Here is a 23,075-nt window from a genome sequence, read left to right as displayed (position 1 = left end):
GGAAGTACACACTGTTCCCCAATAAAGTCCTGTTCCCCTTCCCCAATAAAATCTTTTTTAAAAAAAATTTTTTTTTAAATAAAAACATACTTTAAAAAAAAAACTCAGACAAGACTTTTAAGAAGTAGGTGACAAAGTCAACAGATACATTTGATTAGGAGATCTGTAAAGATTTTTACTGCAAGGGTATCACAATTCTATATGGAGGTAATAAATAAAAAGCATAATTCGAACTGCAATATAATCCTAAATACATTTTAAGATGTGGAGCTCTGAAGAGGATTGGAAAAAAGGTAATGAGAATTATTTAGCAGTGGATGAAAGAGATATCCATTAATTAAGGCTGACTCCATTCGAGTTTTCTGGCTTTATGATCTTTCCTTTCCTATAAGATAATAATAGTTCACAACAACTAACATGTTTGGAGCACTTCTCTTTGCCAGGCATTGTTTTAACAGTACTGATTTTAATCCAGCCTTGTAACAGCCCTATGAGGTAGACTATTTTCATCTTTATTTTATACACAAGAAATCTGAGGCACAGAGAAGCTAACTTTGCAAGGTTCATAGTCAAGTGCAAGAGCATAAAACTCAAACTCCAGTAGATGACTCCAAAGCCCATGCTCTTGGATCTTTATCAACTCAAAAATATAAATGTATATCCAATAGTTTTGTGTACCTAAAACCCCCCAATTTCATGAGATTACATAGGAAAGCATACTAGGGGGTGCTTTTACAGCCTATAAAAACATTACCACTTTTCAAGGCTTTGCTCTTTTTAGCTACCATGTATTGAGTTGCTATCATATGCCAGGACCTTAATATGCATTTGTTTTAATCATCCCAACACCATATCCCTAAGAAACCTGAAGTTCATAGGGAGGTTATGTAATTTGCTAAGGGTTACCCAGTAGCTGGTGAAAGATGATGTCAGGATTTGAAAGTAATTTCCCTGCTTTGACTCTGAATATCAAAGTAATAAAATAGTCTTAAAGTATGTCTGTCCAAAATAAAAATAACACTATAACTGAGGTGAGTACAAGCGAATAAATATTGGCAATTCAAAAATCTATAATCCTGTATATGCTTTAAAGAGATGTGGAACTCTGAAGGGAATTGGGAAGAAAAGAAGAAAGTAACTCAACTGTGTAATAGTCTCGCAATACTCATTGTTTCTTATTAGTTATGGTACCTAGACGTAAAGCATGACAACGGGAAAACATGAAGTTCTTGTTACAGGTCCAGGCAGAGGTGAAAACTCAATATACACCTCCTGTTATATTAAAAATTGAATGCAAACATCTCTAGTACTCCCAATGACAGGTTTTCAAAACAGCTGAACTCACTCACACTCACACACACACACACACACACACACACACTTTGCTTGCAAGATCTGTGATTTCCATTGGTCCCATAATTCATATATAACAAAATTTGTTTATAAAAGTACAAAACGTACAAAAAAATCCACCTCATAATTTACTTTTAAAAGTATTTATCCAAATCTAAAACAGCTGTCTAGAATAGTTAAGGTGGAATTATACAAAATGAATATTTGGAGTAAGAAGTAATAAATTTTATTTAACATGAATTTTAAAAGCACTAAACTAACTCTACTACTTATGCCTTAGATATTATGAAGTTTGACTTCATCTTGATGTGAATTACTATCATTTTGAGAAAAATGTTAACTTGTTTCCTAAAACTGCAGTCAGCAACAAGTGAGTAGAAAAAGCAAAGACATTTTTGTTCTATTCACAAGTACCAACCAACAGCTCAGTGGGGAAATGGCAGCGTGCCAGGTTGCCCTGTGAGCAATTAGGCTTCGTGGCAATCAGGAGACGCAGGCGTCTTAGGCCCTTATAAAACTAGAAGGTTAAGGACTTGATGCTTTTACTTCCCCTTCCAGGAGGCGCACGTGAGACATATCTTATTTAGGTGACAATCTCTTCCATATATAGGACTGAAGAAAGGTTAAGACTAATACAAAGCAAACTGAGGAGACCAGGTGAGAGATTAGCAAGTGTCACTGCCTACTGGACCTATTGACTAAATGTAATGACTGGTCCCACATAGACAGTAATCTCATTCTAATAATCAGAAGAAACAATAATTAAAAGATTGATACAATTATTATGAAATGTAAAAGTACATTTTAATTGGTCAAGAAACTCAGAGTAAAACTCAGAAACAAACAAGCCTGAAATTATCTCTCAATGAAAAATAGTTCTAATGGGTAAAAACCTAGTTTCGGCAAAGACATGTATGTTTACTCTTTTATTAACTTCTGTGTGGAAATTTCTAAGAAAAAAAACAAATGATGTTAAACGATTCAAATAAACCTTAAAGGAGACTGTGGGCATCAACTTCAATTTCACCAAATTTAAAACCGAAATTCCCTGTTATCTGGTAAATTCTTTCTCTTTTTGATGTTTTATGAGTCTGAGTGAAAGGTTCAGACTGCCAACACAGTGGATTACATTTTGTAAGTTTGCTATCTATATCTAATATGGCACCCAGCAGCATAATAACAATAAAAATGAAGTGAATAAGATAAAAACATTTTTTAAAATTAACTAAGGATCCATAAATATACTTTCTAATACATTCGTTGATTACGTAGGTCAGTTGAAAAAAATTAACTCAATATTGTCAAGAAGCCATCATATTTAAGATCTGAATTTCAAGGGAAATACAGGACAAATTTATATTTTTATATTCATCTAGCCAAGATACAGTTCACTTTATAAATAAAATAGATTTTGAGGGCAAAGCCAATATTTAAATCAATCCTTCTTCATCTATATCTTCAACAAAAGCTCATTATTTCTTACCTTCGATACTGAAAGTTCTTCATTATTTTATAGTATATAAACATATAAGCCTTTTCTCTACTTCTCGATGTGCCAGTGACAATCATGGAATATAAATCTATGACAACTAATCCTATAAACAGAAATCCTCACAAATTTAACATATAAGGACCCACGAATGTTTCACTACACTCAGAAAACACAGAGTCTTTATTCCAAGAGGAACTTTCAGTAAAAAAATGATGTGTGAACGGCAGACACTGATGTTCACACAAGCATACTGCAGACAACCCAGCAGGCGGCTTTCTGTTTTTTTTGGATTATGCTCTGGAGGTGCTGGCACAATGGAATTTCAATACCATAATTGCTTATTTCTCTGTGTATCTTTAAAATAACAGGTAAAAAAAAAATCAACTATAAAAATAACAAAACAAAATGTTTTTAATTCTTCTTTTCAAAGGATGTAATTTATAACCATTACACAAATAGAGAAGACGCACAAAAGGGGGAAAAAAGAAATAAAGTAATGTTCCAAAGGTTCAGTTTACAAGGACCTCACACTAAGTTTTTTTTTTCTCTGCAACTCTTACTAGAAACAGTATTATTTGCTAAAAATGCACTAGCTGCCAAGAGCCATGGTCCATCTAAAGCAAAATGCTTAAGATGGAAATAGAGTGTTAATACAGAAAAAAGGGCAAGATTCAGTATACAGATTTCTGTAAAACCTATTTAAAGAATAAGATGAGGTTTTGATTTGGTATCTTTTTGACTGAAAAATAATTGCAATAGTAGATAAAATACTAAAATATATAGCACTGTATTAAAACAATAAGATGTAATCAAATTTCAAACTTTATAATTAAACCTTTTTTTGTAAGTTATTGGGAATTCAACATGAGTCTTGGTTCACATGATAGAACAATGGGAAAATTTTCCGAATGGTTGAACACTAACCCTGACAAGTGTGGAGAGCCAACTACAATACATTATATGGTAGCATAACCTGCCACCCACGTTGCTGAGAGAACAGCTTTCAAACACATGCAGTGAGCTGTAAAACCACAAAATCCCTTATTACACATTGTCTTTCTTACTCTAGGTGAAATATACCATCAATTCTTTCCATTATAAATCTTTTTTTATTACTATTTTTGAAGCCCACTTAACAATTTGATTGTCGTTTGCTTACAATGTAAAAGATACCTTTTTAAAAAAGAAAATGCAACAGGAATGTCATCACCCTCCTACAGTATTCCAATGAAGGCTGATATCTGCTGCAGTTTCTCATAGCTAACTTTGGGGACCTACAGCCACCAAATGAGTTTTAAGCTAAAGTTCTCTCTCCCCCCACACCCCCCTTTAAAGACCAAGCTCTGATATTGATTGGTTCACTAAGCTTCTTAAAGCATTCAAAAATATTTGCTTTCTTTAAGAAAGATTGATATATTACTCTGGGGTTTCTTTAACAAAATACATGGTTTTCATCATTACCCCCCCCCCCCAAAAAAAAAAAAAAAAGATAAGAGAGAGAGAGAGAGAGAGAGAGATTGGAGAAATTGTCAAAATTTATCATGGAGTGACTGTTCTGTGTGTAGCCTCCCAACATTCCTCCCTTCCCCCACTCTGGCACAAATCCCAACCTCAACCAACCAACCAACCAACCAATGAACCAACCAAAAGCCACTTTAGATTCAAGGATATAATGGTGCTCTTGACAATATTTGTCTTATATTGGTAAATGAAGCAAGACTGCAGGGTGGCAAACATGCTGCATCCTTATTTCAGCACTGCGTTTTTGTCAAAGTTGTGTTCTTACTTCAGAAAGAACTCGTTGCAATAATGACTATCAAATCTATACATAGGGCTTAAGATACAGAACAAGAAGGGTGAAAATACAATGAACTTAAAGACACTACTTTTTGGAGATTCAAGACGGTTAAAATCATTTCTAAGGCTGTGTTTCTAACATTTGCCTGATTAATTTCCCTCCAAAATTCTCCCTCCTATACTTCCCATTTCCCTGCCCTCAACTCCCGTCTACCATGACCCACCTCTACCCACAGTCTGCTAACTGAATCATAGCATTCCAAGATAGTTACAGGACATAACAGTTTCTTCTGGGGTTTTCACTTGCAATGCTGTTGGCAAAAAAAATTTTATTTGTAAGTGTTTTTATTATACTGACAAGGTCAATTAGTCTTGTGAACTATTGGTCTTTCTGCCTGATAACTTGGTGAATTATTCCAGTGGGACCGTTCATAACCTATAACTGAATGCAGCCAATTAACATCAGAAACATGACAATACCGGTATTTAATGGGATTTTAGGTTTACTTTAACATACCACAGTAATGTAATTTTCCCCAAATTGGTGGTATATTGTCTGAATTCAGAGTAATCAATAAGTAATCAATTTTTCTCAAACTGAATTAATTTGTAAGTTATGGTATACAAGTTATGTCATTTCTATTTTATGAAAGTTCACCATAAAAATATTGAAGGTTTTAAAGACAATAATCCCCTATTATGCTTACATTTGCCTATGTGGTTTACACAAATACAGAATATGAGAAGCCTTTAATATGCAATTTCCAGTGCTCTTATCAAGATTTCACCCAAGGTACAGAAAGCACTACTACTCTCCCAACAGCTAATGTAGAAATAAATTTGAATTTTACTTCAAGTATTCAAAAAATCTTTAAGTTGTCAATTATTATTTACTTTTTTAAAACACAAAAGCAAATTTACAGTAATTGAGTGTTTACTGCCTGTTAGATGCTGTGAACAAGTACTTTGCAAACTTTATCTTACTTAGTCATCTCAAGAATCCAATGAAACAGGCACTATTATCACTATTCTGTGTATGAGGAAACTCAGAATTCAAAGGGGCTAAATGTGTTTCCCAAGTTTCACACAGCTAGTAAGTGGCAAAACTGAGATTTGAAACCAGAACTGTCTAGTTTGCTAAATTGTGGTCTTTCAGCATCACTCAGCCTAAAAAATATGAGCTAATCTCTAGCCATCGCCCAGTATCTTGTATCAACTGGATCATAGAGTGTTATCAAGCTTCAAAACCATTCTATAAAAGAAGGATGTCCAATCATTACTGAAAAACAACTACAAGATGAATGAATGAACAAGGGTGTTTTGACAGGCACATAATTATATCAGCCCTAAGGTTTTTATTAACAGTAAGACAATACTGCCGTTTTTCTTATCACTTCCAACCCAAATGCACTCACATATACGAATCTATATGTGATCTTCCACACACAGGCCCGCACCCATATATTACCTGCCCAGATATACACAAACTCATCCAAACTGTCAACCCATTACTCTGTTTCTAAGCCAAAAGTATTGTCTATTATGTTAGGCCACAAAGAAGTGAAAAGTTGTCTTAATACCACAGGCATCAAGGTATAGCAATTTCTTTGCAAAGAATTTTTAAAAATAAGTTGAGTAACTTCTTCATATAGTAATATTTTTAAAACTATTTGATCTAGTGAGCCAACTTAACATATATTCTAGCGAAATTGTATTGTGATTACCTGGTTTTTCTTTACAAATTCAAGCAGATACAATTTGTTCAACTGTTAGGCAAAAGTGCTCTAAAAGCAAATGTCTATGAACAGGAGCACACCCTGTGCATTTCCAAAACTCAATTACTACTACTACGTGTGAGGGGAGCCTTCAGATTGGCTAGAGTGACTCTCAGGGCTTAATTCACCGCTTAGTGGAAATGTCTGCAAAAATATTTGTGCTATTAGGATAGACAGAGCTTTGTTGAAAAATACTGACTTGAGGGCAGGCCAGGTGGCTCAGGTGGTTGGAGCCCCGTGCCCCTAATGCTGGGCTGCCATGAGCAGCTGGAGGTCGGCATGGGCTGCTGTGTGCTGCTGTGGGCTACCGTGTACTGCCAGGAGTGGCCGGCGGCCAGCGTGAGTGGCCAGCAGCCAGCGAGAGCTACCATGAGCAGCCCACCGATGACTGGCAACCGACTGCCTCAAGGGCAGTAGGGATGCGCAAGGCTCATAATACCACCAGCATGGGCCAGGGAGCTGTGTCCTATGCAACTAGACTGAGAAACAATGAAACAATGGCTTGAACTAGAGTGGGCGGGGGAGGCGGAAGAGGGAAAAGAAAAATACTGACTTGACTAAAAGTCATGGCATTTAAGGTGTGCATAAATAACATTTTTTTAAAATGCCCTCTTATATCCCCTACTCTATAAATTTATTATTATGAATATTGTATTAGTTTATCTCGATATCCGATCAGATTCTTCATCCTCCACCATCCTCCAGGTGATGTCTGATCACATAACCTGTCTTCATCAAAGATCCCGCTAGAATCCACCCTTACCCCTGATATTTCCTCTTAGTAATTTTTCATCCACTGGCCCCCCTGCTCTTGGACTATAAATTTCCACTTGCCTATGCTGTCTTTGGGATTGAGCCCCATTTATACTGAGGTCTCTTTTCCCCTATTGCAATAGTACCGAATAAAATCTGTTTTTACGGCTTTTAAAAAATGTATTAGATTAAAAGAATATACCCTGCAGAGAAAGTATTAGGGCTAAGAAGTAGAATTCAGAGTAATCAATATTAAATCAGCTTTGCTTTAAAAAAAAAAAATAAATCACATCAAAATAAAGGCCATGAGCACAAAAAAATTTCAAGAACAGACACAAAATCAAAGTATCCAAGTTAGTAAACTATTACCTTAGTTAATACAGAGAGACCTAATATTTTGACACTGTAGATCAACATGTGATGCAATAGGTTTTATGCTATTAAATGGGTCATATCAGAAAGATTAAAACGGTTAAAGTATTCCCTTCCAAAAGCCACAAAATAATAGTGCCACTGCTACTCTAGTTTCAGAGGATTAAATCCATATATTTAACCCAATGCCAATGAAAATTGCATTAAAATAAAAAACAAAAAACTAGAAAACCTACATGGGATGTATGCTCAGTCCAACTTTGGACAATTGATATTGAAATGCCAAATATCAACATCAATTTTTTTTTAAACCACTTCATTCTTAGATCTGGCAGAACTTGAATACAACACAACCTATCTACTGTCTATTACTGGAACATAACTTAATAAAGAGAAGACATTTATCCCACACGTCCTGATCTTGTGTAGTCATGTATGAGTAAGGATAAAGCAAGCAGTCACTACAAAATTAAAGGAAAACAGAAGAATGGAAGGACATAAACATATATTGACTGAGAAACCTACTATGTGTTTGGTATACCGCAGATGTTTTACACAGCTTATCTCATTTAATCTTCGCAACCACCCAAACAAGACAGGTATTATGATTGACATTTTTGAAAATAAATAGAGGCTCACAAAAAACAGAGAAATTTGTCTTGTATCACAAAATAGAGAATTGATAGTACCAAGATTCCAACTGTGATCAGATCGACTCCAAAACCTACAATTACAGCAGCATGTGGCAAAGACAATCTAGAAACATGTTCCTTTGGCTTAGGTCTCGTCCTTCTGTCCCACATTAAGTAGGATATTTAAAACCCAGATTGCAGATTATGAAACAGACTGGATTGTTGCCCCATAAGTCAAGGTTAGAGAACTCCCCGTCCAATGGTGAGTACAATGTGACTCTAGGGGAAATAGCAGCAAGTTTCAAAGGACTACAACTTCAGGTTAAATGGAGTTCAGTGAGACACGATAATTCCATGCTACTGATAATCCTGATCTCAGTCAACAGAAAATTTTCAAATTTGAATTCCACATTTGCCTTAGACAATTCTCTCTCAAAACAAAGCAGCTCTTCATACAAAATCACTATTTTAAAGCCAAGAACACTTCTCAATACCTTTCACTAATTTTCTCAAAGAAATGACAGTTTTTTTAAATGGATAAAGCTAACGTTTAACAACTAGATTTTACAAACTAGCTGAGAAAAAAATTGACTTTTTATCCTTTTATTACCTTAAGTGGGAAGCAGCTACCTAAACACTAAGGTAGAAGAGTGAAGGCAGGCAGAGATTTCTTTTTATTCCTCAGCTTGTTCTTATTCCCTAAAGTGCCTTCCTTATCATATTTAACCTGAGCTTATCACCTTTGGGCCATGATAAGAGGCAAGTTATGAGTCTACCTGATTCTCCTAAAATAAATTACAATCCCTTTAGTCATTATCTTCTCTAAAATCACATGCTCATAGCAGAAAGTGGGCTGCTGGGGTAGAATCAATTTACGAACTAACCTTTCTTTGGACCCTTTTCCTCAGTAAAGCTAAAACAAATGCTCCTTCACTATCTTTGTCATGCAGGGACTCTAGTCCTGCTCCCCGCACAAGAACGCAGGATATGGTGAGGCCAAAAAGGAACACCCACAGAGCCATGGATAGGGGAGTCATACCACTATATTCTCGCTGGCGAAGACACAGGAAGCAGGAGCTACATGATCCGCAATCCGCAATCCGCAACCGCCGTCCGCTTCTCTGCCAACCAACCAACCAACTCCTTATTATAGCCTCAGCAGTTATATCAGTGGCTAATGGCTAACCGGTAACAGCTGACGGCCAACTAGTCACAGCTGATGGCCATCTGATTACAGCTGATGGCCATCTAATAACCGAGCCAGCACCTTTCCACGTGAGGCTGTAAGCCTGGGAACTGCTCTCTGGGACTCTGGCCCCATAATTATTGTTTCTGACACAATCCAGAGGTTCTTCTTCTTACAAACAGATTAGCTTCCACAGAACCAGTATTAAGTCTATTTAATCACAGGTGGAAATAAATATATTAACTACACAAGAAACTGCTAATACTATCTATTGGTGACTAACAGGGTTGACATACTTCTTCCCCAACTGCCCCCTCACAATAGGTAGGTTTTTCATATCTATCAAAGTTCCTAAATTGAAAGTTCTGGAGCAGAGAAATGTGTGTGTGTGTGTGCGCGCGCGCGCGCGTGCGTGTGTGTGTGTGTGTGTGTGTGTGTGTGTGTGTGTGAGAGAGAGAGAGAGAGAGAGAGAGAGAGAGAGAGAGAGAGAGAGAAAGAGAGATAAAAATTCAGGAAAAGCATTTTGGTTTTCCTGAATTCAGATCTGAAGGAAATTTTTACTCTGGCTCTGTAGAAAAAGGTGACTCTGTAATAGAGTGAACTATGTCTTCAACAATATTTCTAACAGAATTACAATAACAAATTTCGTAATTTCTTATGTATTTCAATGTAGGACTGTAGATTAACACTAAAGAGAAGTCTATAAAAGCAATTTAATGAAATACTACAGCCAAAGTTTAATATTTATAACAGCTAAAGAACATGCATGTCTTTCAAGCAGTTCCCAATTTAAAAAAAAAAAAAAAATAGGAACTCTGACTCTTGGAAGAATAGTCTGAAGATCTAAGAATACGTTTTTAAGACTATTGGCATCACAGTCATTTCTTATACATTTCTTAAGTTTTGCCCTGTTCATAAAACATAGTAAAATAAAGCTTTCAGATTAAGTTCTGAGGTTCTAGCAACTATATTTAAAATGAGTGTAATACTTGGACAATTAAAATACATGCAATATTTTTTTAAAGGCTATTCATTTTTCTCATGAATCTCAAAGAAACTACAATTAGAGGAATAAATCAAAAGCCAGTTATTGTATATCATTATTACAAAAAGAGATACAATATGTAAACAACATATATTGACTGGCCAGATTCACTACAATTAAGTGAAATGAGAGAAAAGCAAAAATGGGATCTTGAAAGATGATATACTAAAAAGCATAATTTACTCTAAGGATACTATTTATCATTAAATAATCAGAGTACTTTTTCCTCAACTTCAGAGTTTAGTGAATCTGAATATCTAGGTTAATTCATACAAAATTGAAATTCATTAAGTTAAAGAATGTAAGATCATTTTAACTGTTGATTTTTTTTTGTAAAATAACACTATTTAGAGTAAACATTCACAGAGTTAGCATCTATATATTTTCAAATTTGCTTTCTAAATGCAGATAAAATAGATATATTAATATGCTGAAACAGTATTTAGTAGTTACTGGCTATAAGTTTCTATTATAATTACTTTATTTCTATTATAAAATTAGAGATGTTTTCCTACAGAAAAAAACAAAAAAACCTGGGTACTCATTGTTATGAAATCTTCTTTGCTTAGCAGCAAATGTGTAATCTCAGAGAAGAAGCAGACAAAATAGAAGTTGCCAGCATGTTATAATTATTATCTGAGCTCAATGGGCCGGTCAAACCCTCAGAAAACTTCTTATCCTGGGTGATTGGGAGGAAAAGTTGAGCATATTATTACACACAGGTTCCCCCACTATGCAAAAGTAGAGCGTTCCTATGAGAGCTTTCTTAGCTAAATGACAATATAAAGCAAAGAAGCAATTACCATTAATTTATATGGAAAATTTTTTGAGCATTCCCAGACCCGAAAATGACCTGCTAAATCATACCCATTAAAACATAAAACCTAAAATAACAGTAATGTAGTGTAAAATCAGGAATGACATGATAAATACATGTTTTGTACACCCATTGAGCCACTCAAGCAACAGACTTTCCATTTTTTATTACTGAATAAAATAAGCAATGCATAATGGCAGACTCAAAGAGACCATTTTGCCACTAGCAGAATCAATAATAACTTCGGCAGCTTTCAAGATTCTTTCTGTCTGAGTGTTAATAGTATGGTGGACGCAGGCAAGTTCAACACACACATATCCGTATTTCATTCACCACTATCAAAACACTGACTTACATCCAGTTTTGTACTACATGTAACACCCTTAAGAGCTCTCTCTTAGGCTTTTCTGATACCTTAGGACACATCTTGCTAATGGATGCACAAAATAAATTAACATAAAGCACAGATGCTCAAAGATGCAGTTCAAAGCTCTGGTGGCTTGTTACTGAAATGCTGAGTGTGGTTCTCGGGGAAGGAGCTTGGTGGGGCCACTCTCACTGTCAGGGTGCGTGCTGGCTTTATAATGGTTCATGCAAAACAAACGGGGAACCCTCTTTTCGCTTTTTGCCTTTTTTCCTAAATGTGAAAATCCTCTTCGGATTTCTTTTGTTTAGTGAAAACAAGTACTAATGTATGTCTTTCATAAAAGCAAAGCGGCATAACTCATACTTTCAAAAAGCAGGGAATACCTGTATTTTCTTTTAAAAAAAAAAAAAAAGACTTTTAGAGCAGTTTTAGATTCACAACAAAATTGAGTGGAAAGTACAGAACTGTCCCATAAAACCCCTGTCGCTACATATGTATAACTCCCCAACGATTGATATCCCCAACCAGAGTGGTCCATTTGTGACAACTAATGAACCTACATGCACATCATTACCACCCAAAGTCCAGGGTTTACACTAAGGGTTCACTCTTGGTGGTGTACATTCTATGGGTTTGGACAAATGTATAATAACACGTATCCACCATTACAGTCTCATACAGAGTATTTTCAATGCCCTAAAAATCTTTTGCGGGGGCGGCCGGGTGGCTCAGCTGGTTGGAGCACAAGCTCAACAACAGGGTTGCCGGTTCAATTCCCGCATGGGATGGTGGGCTGCAGCCTCTGCAACTAAGATTGAAAATGGCAACTGGACTGGGAGCTGAGCTGCGCCATCCACAACTAGAGTGAAGGACAATGACTTGACTTGGAGCTGATGGGTCCTAGAAGAATACACTGTTCCCCAATAAAAAAATTAAATTAAAAAAAAAAGGTGTGTTTAAAAAAAATTTTCTGTGCTCTGCCTAGTCATCCTTCCCACAACCCCCAACTCCTGGCAACTCCTGATCTAAACTGTCTCCATAGTTTTGCCATTTCCAGAATGTCACCTAGTTGGAATTATACAGTATGTAGCCTTTTCAGATAGGCTTCTTTCGCTTAGTAATGTGCATTTAAGGTTCCCCCATGTCTTTTCATGGCTTGACAGAGCATTTTTTTTTAGCAGGGAATAACAATCACTGTCTAGACGTACAACTGTTTACGCCAAAATCATTAGCATTACAAATATCAATCAATGTTCAATAAAATATATTTAAAAAGTAAACAATTTTTAAACACATTTCAAAAATCTATAGTCAATCTATCCCATCATTCACTAGCTCATTTCCTCAGCTAGACCCTTTAATTTTTCTTAAACACATAAAGAAATGTTTTAGCAACTTTAAAGTGATTTTTAAGGGGGATAAATGGAAGGAATATGTACTGCATGCTGATTCCAAGCTACGTTGACTTGCTATGTGACATTGGGTAGCTCACATAGCCTCTCTGTCTCATTTGTAAAATAAGGGGCTTGTACTTGATTAGAAGCTGCTAACTGGTGGCCCTGTGGCCACATTCATTCAGCCTGCGGATATAACATGTTTGCCCAGCACGTTTTAAAAATTGGGAAATTTCACATTCAAATCTAGGTTTCTGATTTCTCTTTAAAAAGTGTAATTGGCACACTGGCTCTACATTCCCATTTGGCAACAAAGGCTGAAACTAAATAGAAGCTGTCCCTTTGGATAACGCATGGACTCTTGGTGTTACATTACCTGCCTCGCTGCTTAGCACCTAACTTTTTTGATGAAATCTCATAGATCACCCCTAAAGTTTCTTTAAGCTCCAACATTCTCACATTTACAGTGAACCATATAGCAAGAGGTTCACTTAACCTCTCTAAGTGTCAGTGTTATTTGAATATGGGGATAGTAATAACATCTGACCACCAATGGAGCTTTGGAGAGACCAAATGAAATAGTGAGTGGCGACTGCTTAGCACAGTGACATGCATGTATTACAGAAAAGTGCTTAATAAATAGTAGAGGTAACAATAAACACAAATAATGGTATTGACCACCATACAATTACTCAAAAACAATTCTATGGTGGTCAATCCAATCTAAATCAATGCTGATATGCTGATTCTTCTCTTCTGAATGCAACACTCGTCCCATCAAGAACACCAACTATTTGCCTCTAACATCTGGAGATTAAGATATACTTTAAAATTATGATAAAATTTTTCAGCAGGTAATTTTCAATAAGATTGTTTTTTTCCTGCTCCTTCAGCAGGTAATTTTCAATAAGATTGTTCTAATCAGGAACATTTTAGTTTCCAAGAATAAAGATTCACTCAAAAGTTTCTACAGGAAGAGGGGCTTACTAAAAAGTTTACATGCCCAGGGAAATGCTGGAAAATGTAAAGAACCAGATATTAGAGAGATGACTAAATGAAGAATATTGGGGGTACCAGTCACTTGGTTCCTCTATTTTTCTCTCTCGGTTGTCTTTGTTCTTGCAGCGACTCTATTCATTCTACACCACCTTACCTTTTCCCATAAAATTTACATCCTTCGAACCTAAAAACTTCAGTTTGCACATGGCCCTTCACCTTACCCACCTTCTCCATATCACTATCTATCTGCACCAAGTCTTGCTTCTAACTTGCCCATTTCTTGAGTCATATCTCTAACAGAGGCAAAAAATTAAAAATAGAACTACTGTATGATCCTGCAATCCCACTTCTGGGTATATACCCCAAACAACTAACAGCAGGGTTTCAAAGAGATTTTACACACCCATGCTCATGGCAGCATTATTCACAATAGTCAAAAGATGGAAGCAACCCAAGTGTCCATCAATAGATGAATGGATAAACATAATGTGGTATATATATTACAATACAATATTAGCCTTAAAAAGGAAAGAAATTCTGTCACATGCTACAACCTAAATCACCCTTGAGGAAACTATGCTATGTGAAATAAGCCAGTCACAAAAAGACAAACTCGGTGGTACCTCGGTTTTCTAACATAATCCATCCAGAAGACCGTTCGAGTTCTGAACCGTTCAAAAAACGAGGTGTGGTTTCCCCATAGAAAATAATGCAAAATGGATTAATCCATTCCAGATCTTTAAAATCAAGCCCTAAAACAGCAATTTAGCATGAATTTTACTATCTAATGATACCATAGATCCATAAAATTTACAGCGTTCACAAACTGAAATGTTCGTCAACGGAGACATTAAAAAAACCGAGGTACCACTGTACTTTATGCATCTACTTATATGAAATATCTAAAGTAGTCAACTTAATAGAAATGAAGTATAATAGAATAGTAGTTGCCAGAGGCAGAGGGGAGAGCAAATGAGAAAGAGTTGTTTAATGGATACAGATTTTCAATTTTTCAAGGTGAAAACTTCTGGAGATCTGTTATACAATAATATGAATATACTTAACACCACTGAACTTTACACTTCAAAATGTTAAGATGGTCAAATTTATGTGTTGTGTTTTTTTTTTATCACAATCAAAAATTGTGAGAAGGAATTGGATTTGCCCAGATAATCTTTTTGAAGCAAAGTAAACAAGCAAGGGTCAGTGGCAAACCTATGGACTGACTGCAGACATATTTATTTGACAACTTTTTATTAAATGCCTATTGTTTACAACAGTATGCTAGGTTCTCAGCTAAGTGCTCACCCTACCCTGTTCAGCAGGCCACAACTCGCTCAGTAGACTTTCCTTATATAAAAGGAGTTGATAATCTGTCTCTGTAAAGCCATGTCATTTTCACTTTTATAAGTAAAGTACGTATTTCTATTGTATTATATATCCTGTCACAGGGTTAAATAAAAGGTTTTTCCATTCTGTTTTTTATTTTCTGTGCCCTTCGCTGTTACTACTGTCACACTGCCTACAAGAAACAGTGCAGTTCATCCATAATTGCTGCAAAAGAGCACTTGAAAAAAATGACCTTACAGCACAATGCTCTTGAAAGAAACCTCATCAACTTCAAAGTTTACTTTAAGTTTGCATCAGCAGCACAAAACCTTCCGATTCAAAGCATTAGGAAGCAAAACAAGAATCTCTTTCACAATCTTCTTACTTGGAACAAATACTATGGTAAGAAAAGTTGGAATTCCTATTATTAAAACAAATAATTTCATTAGTCTCAAATCTATAAATTTAGAGACTATTACTCCAAAGAGTGATTAAACTACTTGCAAGACGGCCTTAGTTCAGAATTGCATTAAATAAATTGCCTGTTAAAAAACAGGTAACACAGGCTTGTGAAGAAAACTTTTCCGTCCCTAACTGGATATTCAGACCATTCTCAGCCTCTGTGATATCATATTCTCTTGATTTTCTTAGCTCTTGCAGTTCCTCTCAGTTTTTTTCACTGGATAATCATTTTCTACCCAGTCCTTGAAATTAGCACTTCCACAGTTCCAGCCCTGGCACTCTTCTATTACACACACTCCCCAAATGAATCCAACTCACACCTAAGCTTCTACTTTACACACTGATGACTCCCAAATCTACACCTCTAACCTAGACTTCTTCCTCAGGTTCAGATCCATATACTGGACTATCCACTGAAAAGCCCTCCGTCTGAAAAGATACCAAAAGTCAGTGACAAAAACTAATCTCACTAGCTTGACCGTTGTCTCTGTCCCCGCCCCGATGTTGCTTAACTCCGCATCCACTTCTAATCAATGGCACATTCGACCACTCGCCAAACCTGAGAATTCCAGGTGCCCTTCTACCCACTAGAACCTCCTGCCCATATGCCCAGTACCCAGGGCAGCCATCAGTCACCAACTCTCTGATTCTACTTCAGATACAGCCATGCACCCAGCTTAGTTACATCTATAGCCTGAGTTAAATCCTCACCATTTTCACCTGGGTATTTATTACCTACCTGGTCTTCACATGGCTCCAGCCCCAGCATTCCCAAGATTAAACTTTATCAATGTTTCCTCATTTAAACTCCCTAGATGTCTGACAGACAGCACAGTCTGACTTTTGCGTATGTTTTCACTGTAACAATTACATGCTTCTTCCCTGCAAGGATGCAAACTCCTGCTACCCAGAGGCCACGTTACCATTACCATCACAATAAATGTGTTGAATGAATACGTCCCCAGTCTTCCCAGCACTCCCCCCACGTCCCCCGCGTTTAGGCATACCTAATTACCTGCAGCTCCGCCATTACGCCATGACCTCACGCTTCCACACCTTAGTGTATGTACACTGTGCCCCTTTCAGAATGCCTCCACTGTGTTCCCCACCTGAGTAGGCTTTATGTTTCTCCTTAAGATTCAGCTGAACCATCACCTCTTTGAGAAAAACTGTTTAAACTACTGCTCCAGTATTCCATGCATTCGCCCAGCCCACTGTATGTATTTACTATGGTAACTGTTGACATTTATTTACCTGTCTCTTCCACCAGAAGACGAAGTATTTAAGGGCAGAAACAGTGACTATCTTAGCTGTATGCCAGTACCTAACACAGTGCTGGCACTTGGCAGGCCCTAAATAGAAAAATTACCGAAAAAAGCATGAATCTGTCTTGTATGGGAATGCCAGGCTATATCTCTTTAAAAATTTATAGTCAAAAAAAAAAAAAAAAAATGTACAGTCTAACTTGGTGGTCAAAAAAAAGAGACACAGAATATTTCTCTATGACATCCTATTGTGCAAAACACTTTAGTTTCAAAAGGAAATACAGCCCAAATGCATAGTTACCTCAACTCCATTTTGGAAATAAGTAATGTATATAATTATGAATAATTTTTTTAAGTTCATATGTTACTTTTAAGACAGGGTAAACATATCTGGCCTAAAAATTATGTGTATCACACCAAACACTCTATACTCATTTCAAAGATGTTCTAAAGTTAGTTATAAAAACTAATTTTAAGTAATATTTTTTCAGTTAAATTCAATAAAAACCATTTTTTCCAAAGGTTCAATAAATTAAACACTCTCTCTTATCAAACCAATTTATGTTTGTAGATACTGCCTAAATCATTCCACTTTATATCAAGTTGTTTAAAATAGGCCTCTCATAAGAAAGTTAATACCAGTAGATTCAAAGATCAATGGATATAGTCAATACCTTGGTCTGCATCTTCTTATTCTACCACATACATTAATGGAGCTCAAATTAGAATAGTAAATGTTATTTTAACAGAAAAGTTAACTTATTAACCACTTCTGTCAAAGTACCATATATGGACTCCCACAGCCATGCTACTGATTTAATATACAAGGTAGAGAGCCAAAAGGCTCGCCCACATGGAAGAAAGGGCAAGTATCATTACAGTTCTCTTAACACTGAAGACTTGTTTCAAGCCACCGCTTTAAAAAAAAAAAAAATCACTCAATAACAGCTTTATTATCTGAAGACAGAAAAAAAACAAGGCTTAAAATTCACTTAAGTGCTCAATCTTGTGCTCCTTCAATACTTTATCCTTTGGTGGCCACAAATTTTAGAAGCAAAATGCTAACAATGAACCAAAGGACAACTTTCACATACGCTGAAAATATCTACTTAACCTTAAGAAGTTATTTTTCATAGAACTGAATAGAATAATTTTGAGAGCTGTGACTACGTGTCTAATAAACCACTTTAGTTTTACATTTAAGTACAAACATTTCTAAAATAGTTTTTAAAAAGAGAAATACCCTCAGTGGGTTCCACATCTATGGGTTCAACCAACCACAGACAGAAAATATTTGGGGGGGAAAAAAAAAGAAAATATTTGGGGGGAAATAAAAAGTTACGTATACTTTGTAGTTAGGCCTATGATGGTTGAAACTGTACTGAACATGTACAGTTTTTTTGTCTTGTCATTATTCCCTAAGCAATACAGTATAACTATTTACATAGCTTTACATTGTGTTAGGCATTATACATAATCTAGAGATGATTTAAAGTATACAGAAGGATGGGCATAGGTTACATGCAAATGCCACACATTTGACATAAGGGACTTGGGCATCTTACAGATTTTGGTTGGGGAGGGGGTTCTGAGGGAAGACAAAACTGGAGATGTTTTCTAAAATGTTAAAATGGTCACATCTGAGATACAGTATTATTTGGTTCCTCACTCTAAATAACAAAAAAATCTCCTTCACGTATACTCTGAAAACAAAGGAAAAGAACATTAAAAACCAAAACATAATGCTAAAATACAAAGGATTGAAAAATTTAAAAAGCACTTATATCCTTATTTGAAAACTTCTCTTGAATAACATCTTGAACACATGAACCTGACTTCCAGCATAAAAGTAACGCAATTGAAATAAAGAATTCTGAAAAGCTAAGGACATAAAGACTCATGTAAATGAGTGCTAAAGCTCACTTCTATTTACAAATAGTCTCTTGTATAGAAGCAATATATTATAAACAATGTTCTTAAGTTGTTGGTTTCCGATTTGTATAGGATAAATGACTTTGAAAAAAAAAGACAAGAAAAAGATAGAATAAGCCACATAAATAAATTCAACTGTGGTGTCAAAATGTTCTGGCCAAACCCAGCTTTAGTATCTTACAGCCATTAAGCATAAAGTCTAAACTTCACTTCCATTTTAAGTCCCTTCTCATGTAGAGAGGCTAAAATATGTATTCTAGAATAGTAAAGGAAGGGCCTGATCTCTTTGTAGAGATTTTTCAATAAATGTAACAAAGATCTAGATAAAAATTCATGCTTCATAACTGAAATGATGGAAAACATGATAGAAAAAGAATGATTTTGGGATAAGTAGGATAGTATTAACTTTCCTCACCCTGAACTAAATTTTTTTTAAAGTTATTACTCAAATCAATAATAAAATTACAGAAAATAGGTTTTTAGAGTGCTTCAAGTAAACAAATCCATAATTTCTAGTAAAAAAGGAAAACCTATTAAAACACTTCAATACACACTACACCCTCCAGTGGGCAAACATCCATGGAAAAATATAACAAGATTTAGTTGGATTTTCCACTCAGTTAAATCAGTCCTATAACTAATGAAATGATGGCTCTGAAACCTCATAAAAGTTCACACTATTTTAATCATTTAGTATCTGAGTTAGAAGAAGCAAAGATTTTTTAAAAAATAACAATTTCAATCTTATAGAGGAGTAATGTAACAAACAAAAACATGATTTGCTTATTTTTCCTTAAAAAATAAAGTGCTGTCAAATTCTTATTTCTTTAACTTATAAAGGAAAAAAGGTAAACAGAATAAATCACATATAAAGATATGCAATTAAAAGATGAAGTGTCCTTTATATCATGAGCTGCGAAGGCAGCACTAATATTTTAAAGGAAAATCCAAAAATTATGGTTCCTTAGTGAGAACTGTGGCAGAAAAGCAGTATGTTCATTACATTTTTCAGGAAAACAACTTACATTATCACCTGGTAATATTTAGTATTACTGGTCTCATGAGGCTATGTGGTCACTACACAGAAATATAAACACACTTAGAATAAAATTAAGAGACTACCTAAAAGAGCCCTTATTCTATATGGCTAATGTTTAGCACTTACATGATATAACGGAAGCAAAGACTAGATTAAAAATATTCCAACAATGGCCCAAATAACATTTAAAGGTCCTACAATTTACAACACAATATTAGACATATATTTAACACATAAATCTAGAAATCATGTGTAAAGATGTAAATTTCCCAAAATGCATCAAAGAATTTTTGTGTTTATATACGAAAAACTAGTACAACTTAACACTGCTTGAGGCATTGAACTTACTAACTCGGCTATGAGACTAGCAATTAAAGGACAACAGTGACATCTAGCGAACATTTCAATATATACCACACGTATCTTGGATCAAAACATTTTGTTTCTAGTGTTTCACATATTTCAACCTGCCTGAGGAATTACATAATAAAGCTTTAGTTTTAAACCAAAACAAGGCAACTCTACTCCCAAAGTGTTTCTCAATAAGAGTGACCCAATCATGTGATAAACAGAAACTGTAGAGACATGGTCTAAATATATACACTAAGTCAAATAAAGGTCCAGGACACAAATTAACTGGAAATCTTTCAAAAATCACAGAGGCTTCCCAGATCTCTCACAACCAACTAATTTAAAAGATTTTGATGATTATTTGAACTCAATGATTTTCTGACAAGAAAAATGCTAAGGGTCTAAACTTCACAAGTATATAATTCAAAATCACTGAAAATATCTCTCAAATGTAAATATTTTGGAACTGGTAAAATTCTGGTCACAAAAGCACTATCCTAATAGCTTCAATAGTTATACAGAGGATAAATAAATTGTGGTCAAGTCAAACAATGGAACACAGCTTAGGAATGAAAAAGAATGAAGTAATGATACATGTAACAACATGGATGGAATCTTGAAAAACTCAGGCTGAGTCAAAGAAGCCTTACGTAAAAGTTACAGTCTGTAAGATTCCATTTATGACATTCTAGAACAGGCAAACAGCTCTAGGAGTGAATGAACACATACATACATACATACATACATACATACATACATACATACATCAGAATAATAGTTACCTCTGAGGGTAGGAAGGAAATGGAGACTGACTGGAAAAGGGTACGATGGAATTTTCTGGGGTAACGGAAATGTTCTATATCTTAATCGGAGTTGGGGTGACACAGACATATGCATTTGTCAAAACTCACCAAATAATATACTTAAGATTTGTGCAAATTTTATATAAATTTTACCTTAAAAAGTGAACCTTAAGCAAATATTAGTAACTCCCGTTATCATCTATTATACGAAAGTGTTGGGGGTGATATGTACAGATAGCTGCAACTTACTTCGAAATACATGTAAAAATTAGTCGGATTGATGGACAGATTGTAAAAAAATTAAAAATGTTTTCTTAAATACCAACAATTTTCCTTTTCTATAATAACATTTTAATTTCTCTAATCTAATGTTAAATGTAACTATCTTCTAAAGAACATGAGTTACAGGATAACTGGTTCTAAAATTTGAAAGACATACCCGAATTTCTTGGAGGTTGTGGAAATTATTTCCTACTCTGACTGAGATCTTGCTTGGAGTATAGCTTTCATCAGATTTGTAGTCCGCATAAATACATAAGGTCTTCACTGTTGTTTTTCTTCTAAAAGTAATAAAGTAAAAACATGACCTTTATCATGTGGAAAGATATCTAAAACATCTTATCTTCTGATTTTAAAAATCATAGTCTGCTAAAATTAGTATTTAAATCAACAGTTTCTATGTCCTTTACTTTTAACGATGAAAGCAAAGAATATATAAACATATAGATAACATGTTTTATTTACACACACATCTCTTATCCAGAACTTGCTCTATCTCTCTTATTAGAGAGAGAGCAAAGAAGGAAAAGTTAAGCCAAAATAGGCACCTTAGAGTACAAACAAGAATTAAGAACTTCAGTCTTCATTTATATTTTAGACAAAGAAATTACTGACAAGCTCGGTTTTTTTTCACTAGTTAATCACTTAATTTCCTATGTTAATAATTGAGAAATTAAGTCCAACAAAGAGAAAGGCATTTTTTTTTAAGTAGAAAGTATCATCTATTCCTTAATGCAATAAAATTCTGCCGTTTTTTAAAATATACATATTTAGATAAGCAAAAACTACGTAAGAGAAAATAAATCTCAGAAAAAATGCAAATCACTAAAAAACATGAAAAGATGTTCAATCTCTAAGAATCAAAGAAATAGAATTTAAAACACACATAGACATTAGCTTTGCTATCATATTGCAAAATATTTAAATGACAGCTAATACCCAAATTTGATTAGAAAAGGTACTTTCATAGCCAGTTAGTACACAGCTTTGATCCGCAATTGCAACTTCTAACAATGCATTAAAACACAGTAATAATACAATTACTCAAAAATGGATGCAGAAAAAATGTTTACTGTCTTGTAGTTAAATTACTAAAAAATTACAAATTAAATATCTATCTCAATAGGAATTAATCAAATACATTATAATCTATCCATTCAATGAAATATTATACAACCATTTAAAATAATCATGCATATATATAAAGCAGGAAAAAAATTTTTACAATACAGTATATACAGAAGGATCTCATTTTAGGAAAAACAATATTTTAAAGGCCTATAAAACTATATAAATGTATAGAAAACGACCTAGACAGACTCATACAAAAACAGTGAAAGTGGATATTTTGGTGGGGAGTGGAACTATAGGAGATCTTAATTTTCTCCTTTAGGATTTCTATCTTTTCTGAATAATTTTTTAAAATAAGTGTGTGTTATTTTGGTCATTAGAAAAAAAATTAGACAATTTTAATATTAACCAGAAAAACCATTAAGAAGTCTATTTAAACATGCTTTAAAAGTTAAGTTCTGGTATAAACTGGCACTAACTGAGTAACAATGAGATCCTTGAACAGAAGTAGTCTGTGTCAAAAGTCAACCTATAAAAACAGCAGGGGATCTGTAGCTCTTAT

The 23,075-nt window shown here is 34.9% G+C and overlaps 1 protein-coding gene across 2 annotated transcripts in view; it reads right to left on the bottom strand.

The window, feature by feature from the left end:
• Positions 1-23,075, bottom strand: part of ANAPC10 (anaphase promoting complex subunit 10) — a 53,892-nt gene that overhangs the window by 10,269 nt on the left and 20,548 nt on the right. For both annotated transcript variants that reach the window (XM_019730764.3, XM_019730769.3), the window contains exon 4: positions 21,603-21,723. In XM_019730764.3, the coding sequence (XP_019586323.1) occupies positions 21,603-21,723 (121 nt within the window). The remainder of the gene's footprint in view (positions 1-21,602; positions 21,724-23,075) is intronic.

Source organism: Rhinolophus sinicus, chromosome 15, assembly GCF_057876585.1.
Source record: "Rhinolophus sinicus isolate RSI-liver-muscle chromosome 15, RSI-T2T, whole genome shotgun sequence".
Lineage (NCBI taxonomy): Eukaryota > Metazoa > Chordata > Mammalia > Chiroptera > Rhinolophidae > Rhinolophus > Rhinolophus sinicus.
This window is presented reverse-complemented; position numbering and strand designations above follow the sequence as displayed.